This window comes from Aedes aegypti, chromosome 1, assembly GCF_002204515.2.
Source record: "Aedes aegypti strain LVP_AGWG chromosome 1, AaegL5.0 Primary Assembly, whole genome shotgun sequence".
Taxonomy (NCBI): domain Eukaryota; kingdom Metazoa; phylum Arthropoda; class Insecta; order Diptera; family Culicidae; genus Aedes; species Aedes aegypti.
Genome location: NC_035107.1, coordinates 140,294,393 through 140,312,441, shown reverse-complemented (window position 1 = coordinate 140,312,441; position 18,049 = coordinate 140,294,393). Strand labels below are relative to the sequence as shown.

Sequence of the window (18,049 nt, the reverse complement as noted above, 5' to 3'; positions counted from 1 at the left end):
GGGGCCCAAATAGCCGTAGTGGTAAACGCGCAGCTATTCAGCAAGACCAAGCTGAAGGTCGTGGGTTTGAATCCCACCGGTCGAGGATCTTTTCGGGTTGGAAATTTTCTCGACTTCCCAGGGCATAGAGTATCTTCGTACCCTGCCACACGATATACGCATGCAAAAATGGTCATTGGCATAGTAAGCTCTCAGTTAATAACTGTGGAAGTTTTCATAAGAACACTAAGCTGAGAAGCAGGCTCTGTCCCAGTGGGGACGTAACGCCAGAAAAGAAGAAGATATGTTTTTGGCCTTAACTTAAGCGTTTGGCACTAAAATCGGGACAGGGCTTTAGGACCCTATTGAGGTCATTCAAACAAAATTTTAGTGTGCGTGACATCCTGTCAGTCGCCATAAGAAACCAAGCTTATCAATGACGTCACTTTTGTATCGCTTTTCACTAACACACATCCATCGTCGTTTTTGCGTAACATCTCTTTGAGTTCTTTTGAATTTGCTCGATTGGAACCACGTTTGACGGTTCGATTGGAACCTTTGGTTCCGCGCTTCTCTATAATAAACAAATTCTCTGGTATCAATGAGTTACTTAGAATACATATCCAATGTTGAAACATTGGAACAAATGTCAAATAAAATAGTTAATATTTATCTGAGTGAAGGACCCATTCCCAAATTTATAACGCTGAAGGATGTGGGTGGGTGTTCTTAAGATGTTAAGGGCTCATTCATTTATTTTATAACGCTGAAATTGGCCATTTTGGACACCCACCCACCCCCTTGTAACGCTTTTTGTATGAATATTATTAAATATTTGTATGGGCCGTAACATCGCGAGGACACCCACCCACCCCCTCTAGCGTTATGAAATTTGTGAATGGGCCCTTAGAACCCATGCAAAATTCGAAAAATATTCATACAAATGAGGGGCTGTGTGTTAAAAATGACAATTTTTAGCGTTATGAAATTTGTGGAAGCTCCAAACTCAAAATTTAGGTTAATTGCTTTCGTCGTGTAAGCATCTGTGTTTAAAATGTTTGTTTTTAGCGTGCTTGTGCAAGAGTGCATCGCAAACACGAACGGGCACTCCCCCGTCGCCAATGTTTACCTCGGTCTTCTTGTTCTTGTTGTCGGAAAAGTCTTGTCATTGTGTGTGAAAAAATTTCTTTTCTGCGTTTGATGTTCGTGAATTTGTTCGTCGAGTGAAAATTGGCGATAAAAGTTGTAAAACGTGAATGTTTCGTGCCAATTTAGCTAGATAAAGATCGCGTGGGTAAATGTTCGTTAGATGGTGATAACAGTTTGGTAAAAATAACGTTTTTTGGGCGAAAAACGGGCAAAAAGTTTTTCGTCTGATGCAAGAAGGAAGAAGAAAAAGCAAAGGAGTGTCCTCCCTTGTTTGCCACCAGCTGTGCTTTTGTTTTGGTTGATAATTGCTTATTTTTTTGGAGGAATTACGCTGGCCCTAAAATGAATATTGTCGGTCTGGTCAAGCGGTCATATTCGGACTATGGAACGATATTCAAAGATTCTTTGTATACTTTCATCGCGGAAGAGCTGCGGAATAACGTAAGTAATGTTGGATTGCCCTCTAGCGTAACAAACGAAAAAGACCAGAATAATTTTAGTTTCGTAATATATTGTTGAGTATCTTCTATCATGACGTTTTATGCAGGGCTGGTAGCAGGTCTCTTTTTAGAGACGTCTCTAAAATTTGTATATTTTAGAAGGTTAATATTTCCTTCTTGTAGCTTGGCAACTATTGATGTTAATTTTAAGGAAATGTTCAAAGATTTAGAGTTTTTGATCAAATTCGTTAAAAGCTTCTACAGAAATCCCTACAAGAATTCCTCTAGGAGTTCCTACGCCGGTCTTTTTCAGTTATTTCTCCAGCCATGCTCATATGAATTAGATCGTGATATAATCTTTTGATGAAAAAATTGATGTTAGAGTCTTTGGAATAATTTCTGGGTGTATCCTTAAAGAAATCGAGGTTGAATTCTTGAAGATATCTTGGATGTATACCATGGATGAATTTCTTAAGAACAATGGCGTTCTTAAGAATCAATAAATTAATTTTAGACAAATATCTGAATTAGTTTCGGATGAAATTCCTGAATAAAAAATCTTGAAAAATACATACTTTTATACCAGTAGTAATACTTGTAATTCCCTAAAAATTAATAATATTGATTGATAAATGTTTTGATTTTCGGAAAACTTTAATCTCCGGAATCTTGTTTATATTACCTATAATTCTGTGGTTTAGTTTTGGTTTCCGTTCGGTCTTTTATTTTTTGTTCATCTTCGGTCTCATTTTCAAGCAAAAGGTCTATAAAGTTTCTATATTTTAGGAACTCAGTTGCTGCCAGCCCTGTTTTTGAAACAATCAATTTCCGGATTAGTTTTCCTCAATTGTTAATTTAATCAGAATATCATATTTTAACTACTAAGATCGTTTATTTCCATTTCACGGGCTATACTAGCTGATTGCCAATTTATTGAATTCAATTGCTGAGCGAAAGTTGAACTCTACCACTGTCCATCTATCTCATTTACATATCGTTCGATTTCTTTTCGTTTCAGTTTGCCTGGTCGCTGAGTGTGCTGTTGATTCTGATTGCAACCATCGTTGGGCTTTACTGCTGGAGGAGAATATATTTGAAAAGTAAATACCTATACCTAATACTGAGTAAAGTAAACATCCAAATCATCATCACCACTGGGGAGATAGGGGATGATCTTTTCTTCATCATAGCGTCATTCGATCTGTTTGTGATAGAGCACAAAGCCATGGAAGATATAACGTCGTATCTGTTTGAACACATAGGGTGGTCTGAATAAAAACTAGTAAAGTTGAGTTTACTACATTCTCGGTAGTAAATACTACATACTCATAGAACACAATCTTCCGTTCGATAACCTTGCGCTCTTTCGCTGGGCCGTAAGTCCAGTTGAAAAACAGGTAACTGTTAACAAATAGACATTAAATTTAAACATATACCATATATAGGTCCCTTCGCGCTTAAGGCCTTTTGGTGCGTCATCACAAAATGGCTTCTTCCGAAATCATTAACATATTGTTATGATAGTATTGGTATTTGCAACATCGATGAAATGTAACTGCTTATCACCTGATTTAATGGATAATTTATGCGAAGAAAAATGCTTCAGGTGGTATTTCAATATTCAATCAACACTTTCAGATACAGCATTATCAATTTAGCGACAATATTCATGAGATTTATATTCTCAAAAAAAAATCTCCGATTTCATGCCGCATTTCATTGCTCCACACAACTACACTTGCAAACAGAAGGTGCTTACCTTTTCGATTGTAATTCAGCGGCAAGCATTTGTGTTTTGGATTCCATATTGCGTTCACTACACTTCCACTAAACAAATCTTTTATTCACTTTCCCTAAAGGAACACATTTCCACCGGGATTTCAATATTTATAAAGTTTTATAAACCGCATCACTCAAAACTATTATGGCGATGGTTTTCACTTGTTGCGAATCGACGCCGCCACCGCACACTGAGACATGCCTGTGTTTATAATCTAAAATATCCAACTTTTTTTTTCTGATGTATTAATTTTCAGTGCGGAAAGATTGGGCAAAGCATAGAAACTTGAAATTCATATGTTGTTTGTTTTTCGATTCTCTCAAATTACAGAAACCATCTCTGCGAAGCATAAAATCATACCAAGTGTTTATCAATTTGGACTACCCAAAATAATTGAAAAGCTCCACAGTGCGATGCGTCGGGACGCGTCTATCGTGTGTGCACAATCATCGCGATCGTTGAGCGCAGTGATGTCAGAGTTGCTTTCTGTAAAATCATAGCATTTAATGTGGATTCATCACAAAAATCATTCAAATTCTATTGAATCAGTGATCTTGTGATGGGAAACTATTTGCAAAATGATAAGTTTTTATAAAATGGAGCAAATGTTTCGAAAACAAGCATATAACAATTGCTAGAAAAATCTGTCACCAATCATCTGGCAACACCGTCATCCCTTGCAAACATAAACCGTACCGATGCATAACAAAAATATGCGATAAATCCAATAAAAACAGAGAAATTCCGTTGCCCTTCATTAAATTGCAATGTTTTCTTTTGATATGTACGATTGAACAGTTGATTTTGATTTCCAATACTCGTCAATCTATTAAATTTCCCATGTGTTTACATAAAAATATGCTAAACACAAATGTTATATTTTTTGTTTGTTTGTTTTGAAAATATACATGGAAAGGCGACACTACTACTGCTACATCAATGATGATTCTAATGAGTCTTTGAGTTACACGCCGCTTCACCTTAAAGCTTTTCAAATTTCAATCTTCTTTACGGTGTACTTTGTTTTCATTTTATACCAATCTGACACAATTGGTAAGGTACCGCGGGGCAAGTGGTTAAATGGGGTAAGTGAAAATAACTTGTATATTTTACTAAATATGTGAATTAACGTTTTAAACTAATGCGTAAACCTTTGGGGCCATTCCAAACATTGCAATAAATACGAAATTTCTGAGATTTTCCCAAATTAGTGCATAATAGAGCGAAAAATTGTTAACCTGTCAACTGTTACAGCGAAACAAGTTGACGGCGTACAATCTTATTTTAATATTTTCAGTGGAAAAAAAGTTGCGAGAAAAAATTTGCTGTACTACTTTTTAGTTGTCCTGTCTGACAGCTTCAAACTGAAATAGAAAATGTTATTCGACGTAGACCTAAAAATAACTAAATTGAAACACCGTCAATTTTCTAATCACGTGGGGCAACTAAACATTACGATATTAATGTGTCTACTTCATACAACCGACTGAAAGTAAGAAGTTGATTGAAAACTTCCAATACATATAAGAGAACGCACGGAAATCCCGTGGAATGTCTAAGTAGTGTTAGTTTAAAACATGAAAATGGGGTATTGGTCTATCCACACAAAATAGATTTTATATACTTCATTAAAGGATTCCGTTCCAAGAAATGATTTCGCCCGAGGAGTTATCCGACATTCTTAAAAACAGATAACGAGTAGTGAAAATTCTACAGAGCAGACTGCATTTCTGCTGTCCCACACGCAGAGAAAACAATTTTAAAATCAAATATATTCTGTATCATTACAACAATATGCCGGCTTATAATTGGCTTTCATTGTTTCAATAACATCTCGTTATTTGGTTTGAAAATATTTATTAAATTTATATTTTTTTTATTTCCTTAAACATCAATTTCCTGCACGTGTTGCACTTTGGTCTGATTCAACGCACTAGTAATATCCGCGCACATTCTCGCCATTTCCAATCAAAACCAAAATGGCGGGCCAGTTTTTATGTTATACGCATTATTGATTGAATCGATAATGAAAGAAATTGAAACAAATAAAACTTCCATTTGAAGTAAAGTTATTCTTTTATTGTTTCAACAAATTTCTTGTTAGGATTACTTCAACAATATTTGTGTTGTGTTCTGATAAAAATAATTGTTGTTTCAACGCATTTTTTAATTGTAACAAATTGAAAATGTTTATTGAAAACAACACTAATATTTATTATTTTAAATAGCTGGTCATTCTCTGCGTGCATGATGCAAGAACTAACGTTGAATATGTTATATAATGTTGTCGAATCATTTGACCTAACATAACTGAACAGAAGAAAATTGTCTTTGTTTTAATGTTACTTAATGTTTTATAACATCCTTAACAAATGTTTAAGTTAATAGAAATGGTAAATTATCGGTTAGTTTTTAAATTTATTGTTTAGCACGACAAACTTTTCACTTGCCCCAGACAGGGTGTCTACTACCTGGAAAAAACTGGAATTCTCAGGAAATTTTGACTACACTCAGGGAAATTATTTTGAAACAGTAATAGATGGTAGAATATGAATCTCCTCAACCATAAATTTTGTCGGCTGCGCCGCTATCAAAACGCTGAACATGTCAGTCCTTTTAACGATTTTTAATTAATCAGTATAAAACATGTTTAGACAAGGATTCAGAACTTAAGGTTGCTAAATTGCCAAAGGCAAGTACAGTTCCAGTTGGGTGTCGTTTATGAGCAGTTGCTAAGTTGAAAACTTAAAAAAAATACAAAATTGTTTTTTCGCCTATTATACAAAATAAACAAACATCTGGTGCAAAATTCTAGAGGCTCCAGAGAAACCTACAAAACCTATTATTCCACAAGATTTTAATGATATTTTAATATTTTAATTATATTTTATCTCATATATTCAGAATGCTTCAAGATTTCTAGTAACTTCTCCAGTGATTTCTTTATGAATACTTTCATAAATTTCTTCAGAGATGCTACCTGCGATTTTTCAAGAGAAATTTCTTCAAGATTTGGTCCAAAAATCTTAGAGCGCTCTAACGATTCCACAAAAGTTTATTCGTTTCTACACTTTACCACAAAAACCTACAATAGTTCATAAGCCGATTTTTTTCATTTATTCCAGCCATTTTCATAAGGATTTTTTTTAAATATTTATCCTCGATTACTTTCAGTAATTGCTCAAAAAATTCTTCAGGCGTTATTCGATGATGTCTATTATAAACTCTTCAACGAACTCTTCGATAAATTTGTTTCTAGGATTCCTCATAAAGTTCCTTCAGAAGTTTCTCTTGGAATGTCTCCAGCATATCATCAACATATTCCGGTTCAAACATTCCTTTGATATTTTTTTTTCTGTAAAATCTCCCAGATTTTTTAAAACTTTATTCAAGGTTCAGGGATTCGGTCCAAACACTTCAATAATTTTCTTCAAAACGTCTTGTAGAACATTATTTGGAGATAATATTTGTTTATATTTTTTTCGGAAGAACTTCATCAAACATTTAGGAGGTCTTTCAGAGATCCTCGATGGAATTCAAGGAAGTCGTACTTAGAACTCACACAAAATTACTCCATGATTTTCTTTCAAAATTCAACGCAGATTTTTTTTTCTAAAACAATCTAGAAATTTTGCTTGAAATTTTGATAAATGACTAGAAAATATATAAAGAATTCAATGAAAATTATTTAAAAAGAAAATTGGAGGAATTACTGTATTAGTTTTTGAAGATACTCTAAACAGAAATGCTGGAGGAAGTCCTGGAGAAATTAATAAAATAATTTTTGGATGGATGATTCCTGATGTGGTTACCTTATAAAAAATCCAGATTGAATTAAAGAAGCCTAGGCTAATATATACAATATTCTTGCATGGTTTTAAACAATGGCTTAATATATTCTTAAGAAGTAAGTTTGACACATTTCCGATTTCAAACACGCAGAGAAATGATTTTTTAAATCAATAATATTCTGTATTGAAATCAACAGAAAAAATTATCATTTCTCGGCTAATAATATATTTTTTTGAATTCAACAACAAAACCTTGTTGTTTCAAAAAAATATTTTTTTTTGTTTCTAGAATCAGTCGTCAACACGAACACAAATTATTTTTTTGAATTCATAATAAATATATTTGTTAATACAGTATTTTATGTTGAAACAAAAAATAACTGTGTTGCTTTAAAAATTTATATTTTTTGAACCAAAAAAAAGTATTTTTAAAAACAAAAAAGTACATTTTTGATTCAATATTTATTTTTTTTATTTATGTAGGATGTATTTTCATTATTTTCTATTTAATTTGAAATGATCATAAATAATAAGACTATTTTCTCTCCATTTGGATTTTATTTACATCTGATTTAGAAATAATCACCAGATGAGTTATTGCCTTCCTATGACTCTGATTAATAACATTACTCTAGCCATTTCTGCATTTTGTAGAAGCAGTCAGCAAGTAATTTGCAGTGCACCGTTCACGAGTGATGGATTCAGAATTACTTTCTCTTACCACCGGTGATGCGGTTGAATAACAATCTGTGGAAATCTTATGATACATAGAAAAATACAATTATTATTCCTTTTGTTAAAACATTTCATCCGTTTATTTATACCTGGTGAAATTCTCCAAACATTCAATCTATGCATGCAATTCGTCCGGTCAACCAGAAATGGCGGCGGTATCAATTCTTCAATTTCCTTCCGTTCCAGGATTTTCAGAATTTCAAGATAGTATTGATTTTCTAGAGAGAAACAATCGAACAATGCGTATAAGTTGGTATATCAGATAGTTACATGGAAACAAGACAATTTCTTACCCAGAAGACGATTGATAATTTCTTCAGAGAGTCCAAAACTCAGCAAAAAATTCACCGTCACTTCCTCAACTTCCATAACCAAAACTTCTTCTGTTGAATCCATTTTGAGTTTTGTTTGAAATCATGGAAATGGCGTCTGACAAGCCGTGCGTACATAATAGCGAAAACAAAACATACACACTCTCATATAATAAATATGTATGTGTGTAAGTAATAGGGTTTTTTGAAACCAAAACACTTTTTTTGAAAACGAAACAGATTATGCCAACAATCAAAAAAATATTTTATTGAATCTACGCAACTTATGTTCCCATCAGTTTGGTGTAAAAACAACAATTAAAATTTTTGGATCAACAAAATTAATTATTTGTATTCAACAAAAATAATTGTAATTTTTAAAAAATATTTCAATAATATTTATTTTTAAAACAAAAAGGTCTGTTTTCTCTGCGTGAATAATTGCAAAACGAACTCAAATGTATTGAGATGTTTTAAAAGGAGCTGTTTTCCGAGCTTTATGACATAAGAGAAAAGTCCATAGAACTCACTGGATTTGAACCGCACAATTTTCTATTTCCAGTCTAACTTGAAGCCACTAGTAGATTACTTCAAATAATAATAGGACATTTGGATTCATCTCTTTTAGGTTTTAGGGATAACATATCTCCAGTATGACTACCCAGACAACCAGAAATCGCATGAAAGTTCATGTTATAACTCGTTTATTCATACTAATTACATCAAACTCGCAAAACACCGTTGATAAACTCGTCAGATTGATGAGCTTCCTCGCATAAAACACTTCTTTTCTGAGTTCATTTGTATATTTTGTTTCGTCCCGTACACTCGTACAAAGTAAGTCGAATAAATCCGTAGCAGCTGTCAAATCGACATTTGTTATCATCATTTAAGTCGCATAAGATCACAGGTTAGTTCGGTGGAATATTTATACACTCGCATTGTATGTTATTATTCATCACATAATATATGCACGCATATCGCCTCCACTTTTGTACGTAGAAGGCCTTTTCGCGACATCTTATAAGTAAATGTTGCACATACAAAGTCTCCAGGTGATTTCGTTATACGTACATTTTGGTTGTCTGGGTAGCGGCCCTCAGGAAAAACGTCTCCGAAAAATTTAAATTTGCCTATCTCAGTTACAGGCAATTATTTCGATTTTTTTAAAGTTGTATTTTGTGTTAACATATAGTTGAATTATAAATGGTACATAGACATTGACTTTTTCATTGTTTCCAATGCGAGGTCATCTTTCCAATATTTTGCTGTTCGGATAATTTGCGGACACCCTGTACATATGAATACCATTTTAAGAGAAAGGATATGGGAAAGGCCCTTTCAGATCATTGGATAAACATTCCTGATTTTCGTGGTAAATAACAAGTCACCAATTTTTTTTGAATTTTTTCCTAGATAAATTTATTTTTGAAGATACCTTTCATTTGATAAAAAAAAATTATCATCTCAAATTAACTATTCGTATGTTTTGGGGAATTTCTTTAACCTAGAATTATTTTTTAAAACCTGGAAAACTCAGGGAATTTTATTTCTGTAAATGAGTAGACACCCTGTCGGAGGACCATAGAGCGCAATTTAGCTTAGAGTCCTTCTCTGGCACTCGGACGATGATCAGCCGCCCCTGACATGGGGAACAGACGCTGCTGTGTGCCGCTCCTAACATGGAGTACAGACGCTCCAGGTTTGCAAAAGCAAAAGCAACCCCCCCCCCTTCTCTGTCAGCATACAACCAAAGTTCCCACCAGGGTTGGTTATCCGATCTTCCCTAAGGTTACTCGCAATGAGAATATATACCGAGGTGTGGAAAATACATTTAGTGTGCGTGACATCCGTGTACGGTGCAAAACGTTTCACAACTACAAGCGCGTGAGCTCCCATAAGAAGCCGTGTGAATTAGTGACGTAGTTATTTTTGTTTACGTTTTTTCTCTTCACTAATCCATAGCCATTGCTTCTTCTTCCACACCTTGATATATATTCTCATTGGGTTACTCGTACCTCGGCCAGTACCGCGAGGAGGGGTAGAAGTTGCTGTGCAAGAGGCTAAGAACCAGACAAAGGGATCTATTTTATTCCTGCAGGTATGCGAGGTAGCAATGGTACACCATGCCTAACCATTTACCGTGCCGTCATGTAGTCGGGGTGTTTTTAATTGTTCGGAGGAACAACCCTCTGTTTCGGTGCCATTCGTTCGAACCAGGCGGTCCGCAGTCGCTCCTGCGCTGTTACGGTCGATGCCAGCGAGTGTGTTAGCTCTCTCATTGATGAGGCTGCCGCAGTGACCGGTGATTCACATGAATGTGGCTCTAGTGAATGGTTTATCCAAGGTTGCCTGGGTTCTTTGTATTTAAGGCTGTCGGTTGCTCGGGTTTGCAATTGCAGATAGGACACTGTCCAAATCACTGACGAACAGCACCAGGTAGTCGCAAGGCGTCGTGGTGGCTACCAATATGGCCGCTGTTTGAGCCGAGAAAACGGAGTACTGACCTGGGAGGCTGTGATAGATTTCTGCAGTGCGACTATTAATGCCGAGGACGATCGGCTCCGCCAGCTTGGAGCTGTCGGTGTATCGGACCTCGTGCTAATTGAATTTTCTGTTTAGTACCTCTCTAAAAGCGGTCTGTACTTCCGTGGGGTTGCACTGTATCCGGAAATAGATCTTAATGTTTTGGGCTATCTTAGGTCTTTTGATCGACCCGATTCGATTCGGTAGAGCCCGGCCACCGGTGGAAGCTGGATGTTGTTAGAGATTTTATAGATTGGGGACCTCTGTTGTTCCCACCCAGGCTTTGACCTGGGCCTCAGGGTCGTTTTGATGGCTCTTGGAGGAAATTGGGTTGGTTGGCGGAATTACTTCCCTTCAAAAACTCAAAACGTATTCCTACGTTAAAATCCTTTGTCAAGGTGAACCAAATACAAAAGAAAAATAGGCGAAAATAGGGCTCAGCTCAAAAATTAAAAGAGGTAGAAATTTCTTAAAGCATAATTTCCATTTTTAAAATTTCGACATTTCTCTTGTACAGGAAATCAGGATAGGAATTTTTGAATAAATATTTTACACACCTTTAACGTTTTCGCGCAGCCTACCAGCGCGGAAGGAACCTTGTCCATGAGGCCGTCAACTCCTCTCCACTCCAGGAACGGGGGCATGCTTGTCGGGGCGTACAGGAGCCATGTGGGGAGCAGGTTTCACGAACTTCTCTGGGCTGTGGTATCTGCCTGTCGTGCAGCGACGGGATGGAGGCATTCATTGGACCGGGGTAACAATCAGTCGGCCGGATTCGATCTTCAATCACCAGGTTGGTTTGCGGGCGATCCGGAACCGACCAGCAGTGCCACGCAAGCACACCAGCGTCTTCCACACAACACTTGTCTTCCGCGGCTCAGCACCACTTTGCGAGATGCTACACTTCAACTTTTCGCTTGTTGATCGGGCCGCACTACAAAACGTGGCGCACTAACTACTCGCTGCCAATAATTTTCTAATGGCGGTTCACTGTTTTAAAAAAAAGATAAAAAACGGAGTGAAAACTAGAACACTTCTGGTGAGGATGGTGGTTCACCTAATAAGCCATTTTACGAGACGTTTCGGAACAGCTGATCGCCAAAACGGCGTCAATTGACAGGAGACCTGGGATTAAATCCAGCGTGATTTTTAACAACGCCTCATCTTACCAAACGAGGAAATGAAGAAAATGACAAAAAAGAGATCCAAAAATGTTTGTTACTGCAACCTTACACCTAGTTATTGTATCAGCTACCTCTTTTTCACCTATATTTCACATAAAAAGGCATTTCTACGATCAGAAATATTTTAATATTTTTTCTCCATTTAAGTTTTCGCCTGTCTGAAAAGCTACGCTAGATATGCGCACAGTCATCAACCATCATCATCGCCAAAACTGACGACGATGATTGAAAAATCCCAGGTCTCCTGTCATTTGACCTGCTTCGTAAAATGGCTCATAGGCCGCGATCCCACGGTGGTAAACAGTTTTATTACGCCGTCGGCGTCGATCGGCTACCAGCGTCGTGGCGATGACAGTTGTGGGCCGCTGTGGCTAGTTGTGGTAGCCCGTAACGGTGGTGTTGGTACGCCCACTATGGAAGTTGGGGTGTTCAAGAGAAATGCATTCGATGTTTTTTTTTCAATTCAGTTTTGGATTACAGTTAAGTTCAGTTTTTTTTTCTCGCTTATTAATAAATTCAAATTCCTATTTGCTAATTTAAACTACCTTAATATTTTCAAGAGAAAAACAGAGTACTATTTACAAGAAGAAATATTTACAAAAAAAAAACAAATGTAACCTTTTTGGGAGGTTACAATGTTGGCCACAGCGGTAAGGGTAGAGTTCACATTCTCCTTGCGGAAACCAATCTGCCCCTCTTCCTTGATCCTTTCAAGATAGCTAAAGGTGGTAACACACCGGCATCTGCGCAATCTGTGTCAGCAGGAGTGGAAGGTAGCAGTCCAGAGATCGCCCGAATGGTATTGTTGTAGGTCGGCGCCACTGTTTTCACTGGGTTATATTGTGCGCGGCTGGTGATTTCGATTCCGTAGAAGAGGCGGCTACAAATTACGGCATCGGCCACCCGATGTCGCGGTCCGTTTGGAGGATATGGTACGGATCAAGTTGACACGGTTTGCACAACTCTTCTAGACCGCGAAAAGGTTACTGTGGGAAGAAAGTTTTCGATCAAGCGTCCCTCCCTGCACCCTTAAGGGTCTTCTTCAAGGCGACCGTCTTTCCGTTAGCCGTGATAGGTGTTCTTTGTGATTTGAGTTGCAGATGTGAAGTCTTAAGCTCTTTTCGGAGGTGATGTCAAAGTCCGTTTTGCCAGCACATTTGGTTACGGCATTCACTGCAGCTTGCATCTTCCGGCGTCAGTGTTGACCAGACTCATTTCCCCGAAATTCGAATTGTGAAGCCATGAACTGTTATAACTGGGCGTTGTATTCCTGAGATGGATGGGGAGGTGGTTGAGCTTGAGTGTTGCACATGGGATCCGACAGTTTCGATCTCGGTGGATCGCAATTCAAGTTTCGGTGAAATGATTCGCACTCACTCACTCACTAACTCATTTCATTTCACCTAAACTTGAATTGTGGCTCTCTGGGATCAAAATTGATCGATTTTGTGTGCAGTACTCAAGCTTAACCATCTGCTTTTCTATCTTAGGAGGAAAGAGCATGGTTGTAGTAGTTCGTGGCTTCGTAGTTCGGAAAATGTTATTTTCGGGGAAATGAGTCTGAACAACACTGTCCGGCGTATTGAACGGGGATGTTTTCCGGTGACTGGGAGCAGGATGTCGTCCGCGTATACTAATATATATACCGCTTTCGGTAGCACCAGAAAGAGCCCACTAATGGCTTCGAGGAAGAGTGTGACCGAAATCACAGAGCCTTTTGAGACACTTCGGCCTCCTCTCTCGTGACCTTTGATAGGTGATTTCCTGTCAAGACCACGAAGGTTCAATTTGTGAGGAAAATCTTAATAAAATTCAACAGGTTTCCGGATACTCCTCATTCTACTATTTGCTTGAGGATTCTGGGGGTCAAGGCCCGGTTGTATGCCTTAACAAGGTCGAATAATACGATTTATACGTCTTCCTGCACCTTCATTATGTCGTCGAGGATACTTCCGAGGTTTGTTAGTAAGTCCCGGTAAGATACACTGGCCGGAATGCATGTTGGCGGTCACTAGTAGGCCATTGGACTCAAGTTGCTCCATCGGACGACGATTTGCCATCCGTTCTGCAATTTAGCATGCACAGCTGGTGAGTGCTATCGGGCGGTAGTAAAGTCAATATCGGTGTTGGCCACGTTCTTACGGTCATCGTGAAAGGGATGAAATGTTAGTTAGACAGCCATTGTTACTAGAGACCGAAGAGTCTTCTTCATCTCCACAGTAGTCATGGAAATGATATTGGGTTATTGTGATAAGATCGAATTTGCGATATTATTTGATAATCGTATTGTACGACGAACTAGTTTTTGTCGCCCACCCTCGCAGGAGCAAGCGACGTAGATCAAAGGAGAAACACTACTCAGTCAAAAAAGTTAAACAGGTCATCCTCTTTAGAAAAATCAATCTTTGATTATGGATAGTTATGGGATCCTTTCCATACATAACCCATCTTCCCCACCCCCTCTTACTACAGTAAATAATAAAGAAATCGTAATAACACCGTAATATTTTTTTATTGCAGAGCTTCGCGACAAAGCTGCTCAGTTACTATTCCTAAGGAATGATCCATCCCAACTACGATTCCGCAAGCGTGATAAAATGCTGTTCTATGGACGGCGCATGCTCCGAAAGATGAAGTCCATCTCCGGGCAAGCTTACAATAGCCAGGAAAGAAAACACAGAAACTTCATACGCAACGCCAAACGATTCCTACATATCCAAAAGGAAAAGGATCCGATTCAGCTTAAAGTGGTTGGGCCACCGGCTGAGTATCTCGAAGAAGCGGCAGAGGGCAAGGAAGGAGTTCCGCTTGATGCGCTGTACATGCTTCAAAGCATTCGAATCTTTGGCCATTTTGAGAAGCTCGTCTTTTTGGAAATATGCCGACAAACCAAAATTATCAATTTGATCGCAGGCGAATCGTTGATAAAGGTTGGCGATCCAGATGATAGCGTATTTATCGTACAATCGGGGCAAGTGAACGTATTTCTCAACAATCCCGATGGCAGTTCAATTGCGCTGAAGGTGGTAAGAAAGGGCGAATCTGTTACTTCGTTGTTGAGTTTCATTGATGTGTTGGTGGTAAGTAGCCATTATGCACGCATTCATTTATTCTATTTCTATACTTGCATTTCAAATGTGATTTCTTATCTCTTTTTATAGGGAAACACTAGCCAGTATAAAACAGTAACGGCCAGAGCAATGGAGAACTCCAAGGTTATACTTCTGCCAATGTCTGCATTCAAAAAGGTCTTTGACGAAAGTCCCGATCTTCTGGTTCGAGTGATACAGGTTATCATGATTCGGTTGCAGCGTGTCACAATTACAGCTTTGCACAACTATTTGGGATTGAGCACTGAATATATTCAAGTAAGCATATCTCAATTACCGTCAAATGAGGTAGACTTTCAACCAGATTGTACTCAGTTCGCCTGAATCCTTCAATGTTCCATCCGAAAAAGCTTTGAAGTTGATAAGTGTTGCAAGTCTCCCCGTTACACGATATGTTCTTCTATTTAATAATGCTCAACCTTACTCTTTGAAATTCAGTGTTCATCACAGCGGAAGAAGGTTGCCGTGCCACTAAAAAATAGTCCCGGCCATCGGCGAGTGCCATCGGATGTGCAAGCTCCGTCTCATTCGTTGGTAGGGCATACAGTGACCGGCGAAGCCCGTCCAGATATGTTGGCCGATTTGGCCGACCACGTAGGAAGCCGACGGCCATCAGCACTACCGAGTGAACCCATGGATGACACCTTGATGAAATCGATTGCTGTCGAAGGATTCCTGAAGGAACTCGGTCTGAAGGAAGAGGATCGAACAGTCGTGGAGCAGAACATCGATATAAAGGAAATAGCCCCGGGAACCACTCTGACGCATCAAGGCAGAAGTGATGTAAGTTTATGTTTATTCTTTGTCTGTGTTTTTGTATCAATATGGCCCAAGATAAATTTGAAGGGCTGTAACTTTTTAGTTAGTGAATTATATACTTCCCAAATTCAAATCGCAAAAAAATCGTGCAAAAATACAACGCGTAAAAAACTTCAGTGTTGTTCCCCGTTGCAAGTTGGAGAAGTTTGGATTCACCTCCTAAAAACACAAAAGTGCTTTGTCTAAATCTCTGGGATTATATGTCCAATTTCTGAATTGTTCCAAAAATAAAAGCTGTTCAAATTTCTCGAGGTTATCGCTATTTCAATTTGGGGTCAATATGACCCCAAGACACAGACAACGTAACTTTTTTCACACAGGACAGAAAGTTAATATCATTTATTGAATGCCAAACAAAAAACCCACTTAACTGATTGTTTCAGGACGTGCTGCTGATTTTCGTGATAAGTGGTGGTTTGACAATAGCACAGTATCCGCAAGTTAACATTGGCTGTAACAAGAAGCTGGACAAATCGGACAACCACACCGTTACGATCCACCCTGGAGACGTCGTCGGTGGTCTGGCAGTGCTGACCGGAGAGAGCAGCTTATACACCATCAAGGCGAAGCACTTTTCTCGTGTGGGATTACTACAGAAAGAAATTATTTACAAGTAAGTGTGTTGTATTCCCATGGGCGTAGTCAGAATTTCCATCAGTGAGGTGGTCAAGCGACCTCGAAAGAGACGCAGTCTACACAACCTCTGCACCTTTTAACGTGAAACGTTAAACATTTCAGGGTTTCCTCCTGTATTTTTTCAATTATTTCTCCGGGTGCCTTTGCTTCAAAAAAATTTTGAAGTTCCTCAATTCATTCTTTTAAATGTATTGATTCAAAAAATAACTGTTGAAAAACTTTCGTTTACTTGTCAGTAAGATCTTTTTCAAAAGCCTGATTGGTTGGTGGGCTTCAATAATTCTCAAAGAAATCTACGCAATTGATAAATAAATATGAGTGTTGGAGACATTCTTTGAAAAAAAAAAACACAAAATCAATTCCCGTAGCGATTTCTTTGAATCGGCAAGGCTGTTAGCAGGTCTCCTTTTAGAGAATTGGTTTCCATTTTGATGGAAGGCTCTGTTTTTATTGAACGGTCTCCAAAGTCTTCTTTCTAATTAAAATGACTCAGCGAAACTTTCAGATACTTTTACGTGATTATTTTTGAAGAAATTAATTTTCAGATTCCTCGAGGCAAAGCTTCAGGAATGCTTCTAGTGATTTCTCCAGAGACATTTTCTGTAAACAATTTCATGAGCTTCTACAGGCATCCCTTCAGGAATTCCTTTAGAGATATAATATCTCTGAATAATTCTACAAAGTTTTCTAGAAATTCGTGCAAGAATTTACTCTAGGTCCAAAAAATATCTATAGGTCTAAGGTCCAATGCAAGGTAACTACGTCTAGTAATTTTCACAGTAATTATTCTGAAAAATTTCTCAGATACTATTCCAGGATTTCCACCAAAGATTTTTCCACCAATGCTTCCACTGATTTCTCCAGTAGTCACCCTAGCAGATCTTCCAAATAATTTTGTTCATATTAGAGTTTGTTCGTAATTTGTTAAGGATTTTCCAAGAAACCTTACCATTTTTTTCAGTTGAAAATGAATTCTCAGATGGATTTCTTCCCGTATTCATCAACGGTTTGTCTCAGGAATTGCTAATCTCAAAATTCCTCCATGGATTGGCACTGTAAAACATTGTTGAAGGTGATTTGGCGGGCCTTCCATAGCGCCCAACTGTCTGCCCATGTCCCACCCGTGTATAGTATTTGTATATTGTATAGCGTTTGAAAAGATACCGTCAAACGGGGTAACTTGCAACACTTCGACATGTAATCGAATTGTCGTTACGATCAGCATTGAGTTAAATGTTTATAATTTATTTCGCCATTTATTGACCCTCAGGTATACAACAGAAGATCTAGGCAAGGGTTTGGATATTGTTTCTTTTTCGCTTGGTTTGCTGGAGGTGAGAATCATATTAAATGTTGGATTGCATGAAATTTATGCAGGAAAACGTTCCTCGTACCACACAAATGGTAGAAATATGTCATTCGAGGCATTTGCTATTAGTAACAGTACTTAGTAGTGTACAAATCTATCTATCTATCTATATAAATAAAAATGGAATGGTGTTTGTATGTCACGAAATGGCTTACGAACGGGTCAACGGATTGGAAAGATTCTTTCTCAGTTTTGTTCGTCAGGGGTTCCGACGTGTTCG

The 18,049-nt window shown here is 37.9% G+C and overlaps 1 protein-coding gene across 2 annotated transcripts in view; it reads left to right on the top strand.

Annotated features, from left to right (window-relative positions):
* Nucleotides 1-1,139: 1,139 nt before the first annotated feature.
* The window catches only part of LOC5578658 (neuropathy target esterase sws), a 32,576-nt gene continuing 15,666 nt past the window's right edge, over nt 1,140-18,049 (top strand). For both annotated transcript variants that reach the window (XM_021848819.1, XM_021848829.1), the window contains exons 1-6: nt 1,140-1,569; nt 2,587-2,668; nt 14,416-14,975; nt 15,057-15,263; nt 15,444-15,788; nt 16,208-16,437. In XM_021848819.1, coding sequence (XP_021704511.1) covers nt 1,471-1,569; nt 2,587-2,668; nt 14,416-14,975; nt 15,057-15,263; nt 15,444-15,788; nt 16,208-16,437 — 1,523 coding nt within the window. In that variant the 5' untranslated portion in view covers nt 1,140-1,470. The remainder of the gene's footprint in view (nt 1,570-2,586; nt 2,669-14,415; nt 14,976-15,056; nt 15,264-15,443; nt 15,789-16,207; nt 16,438-18,049) is intronic.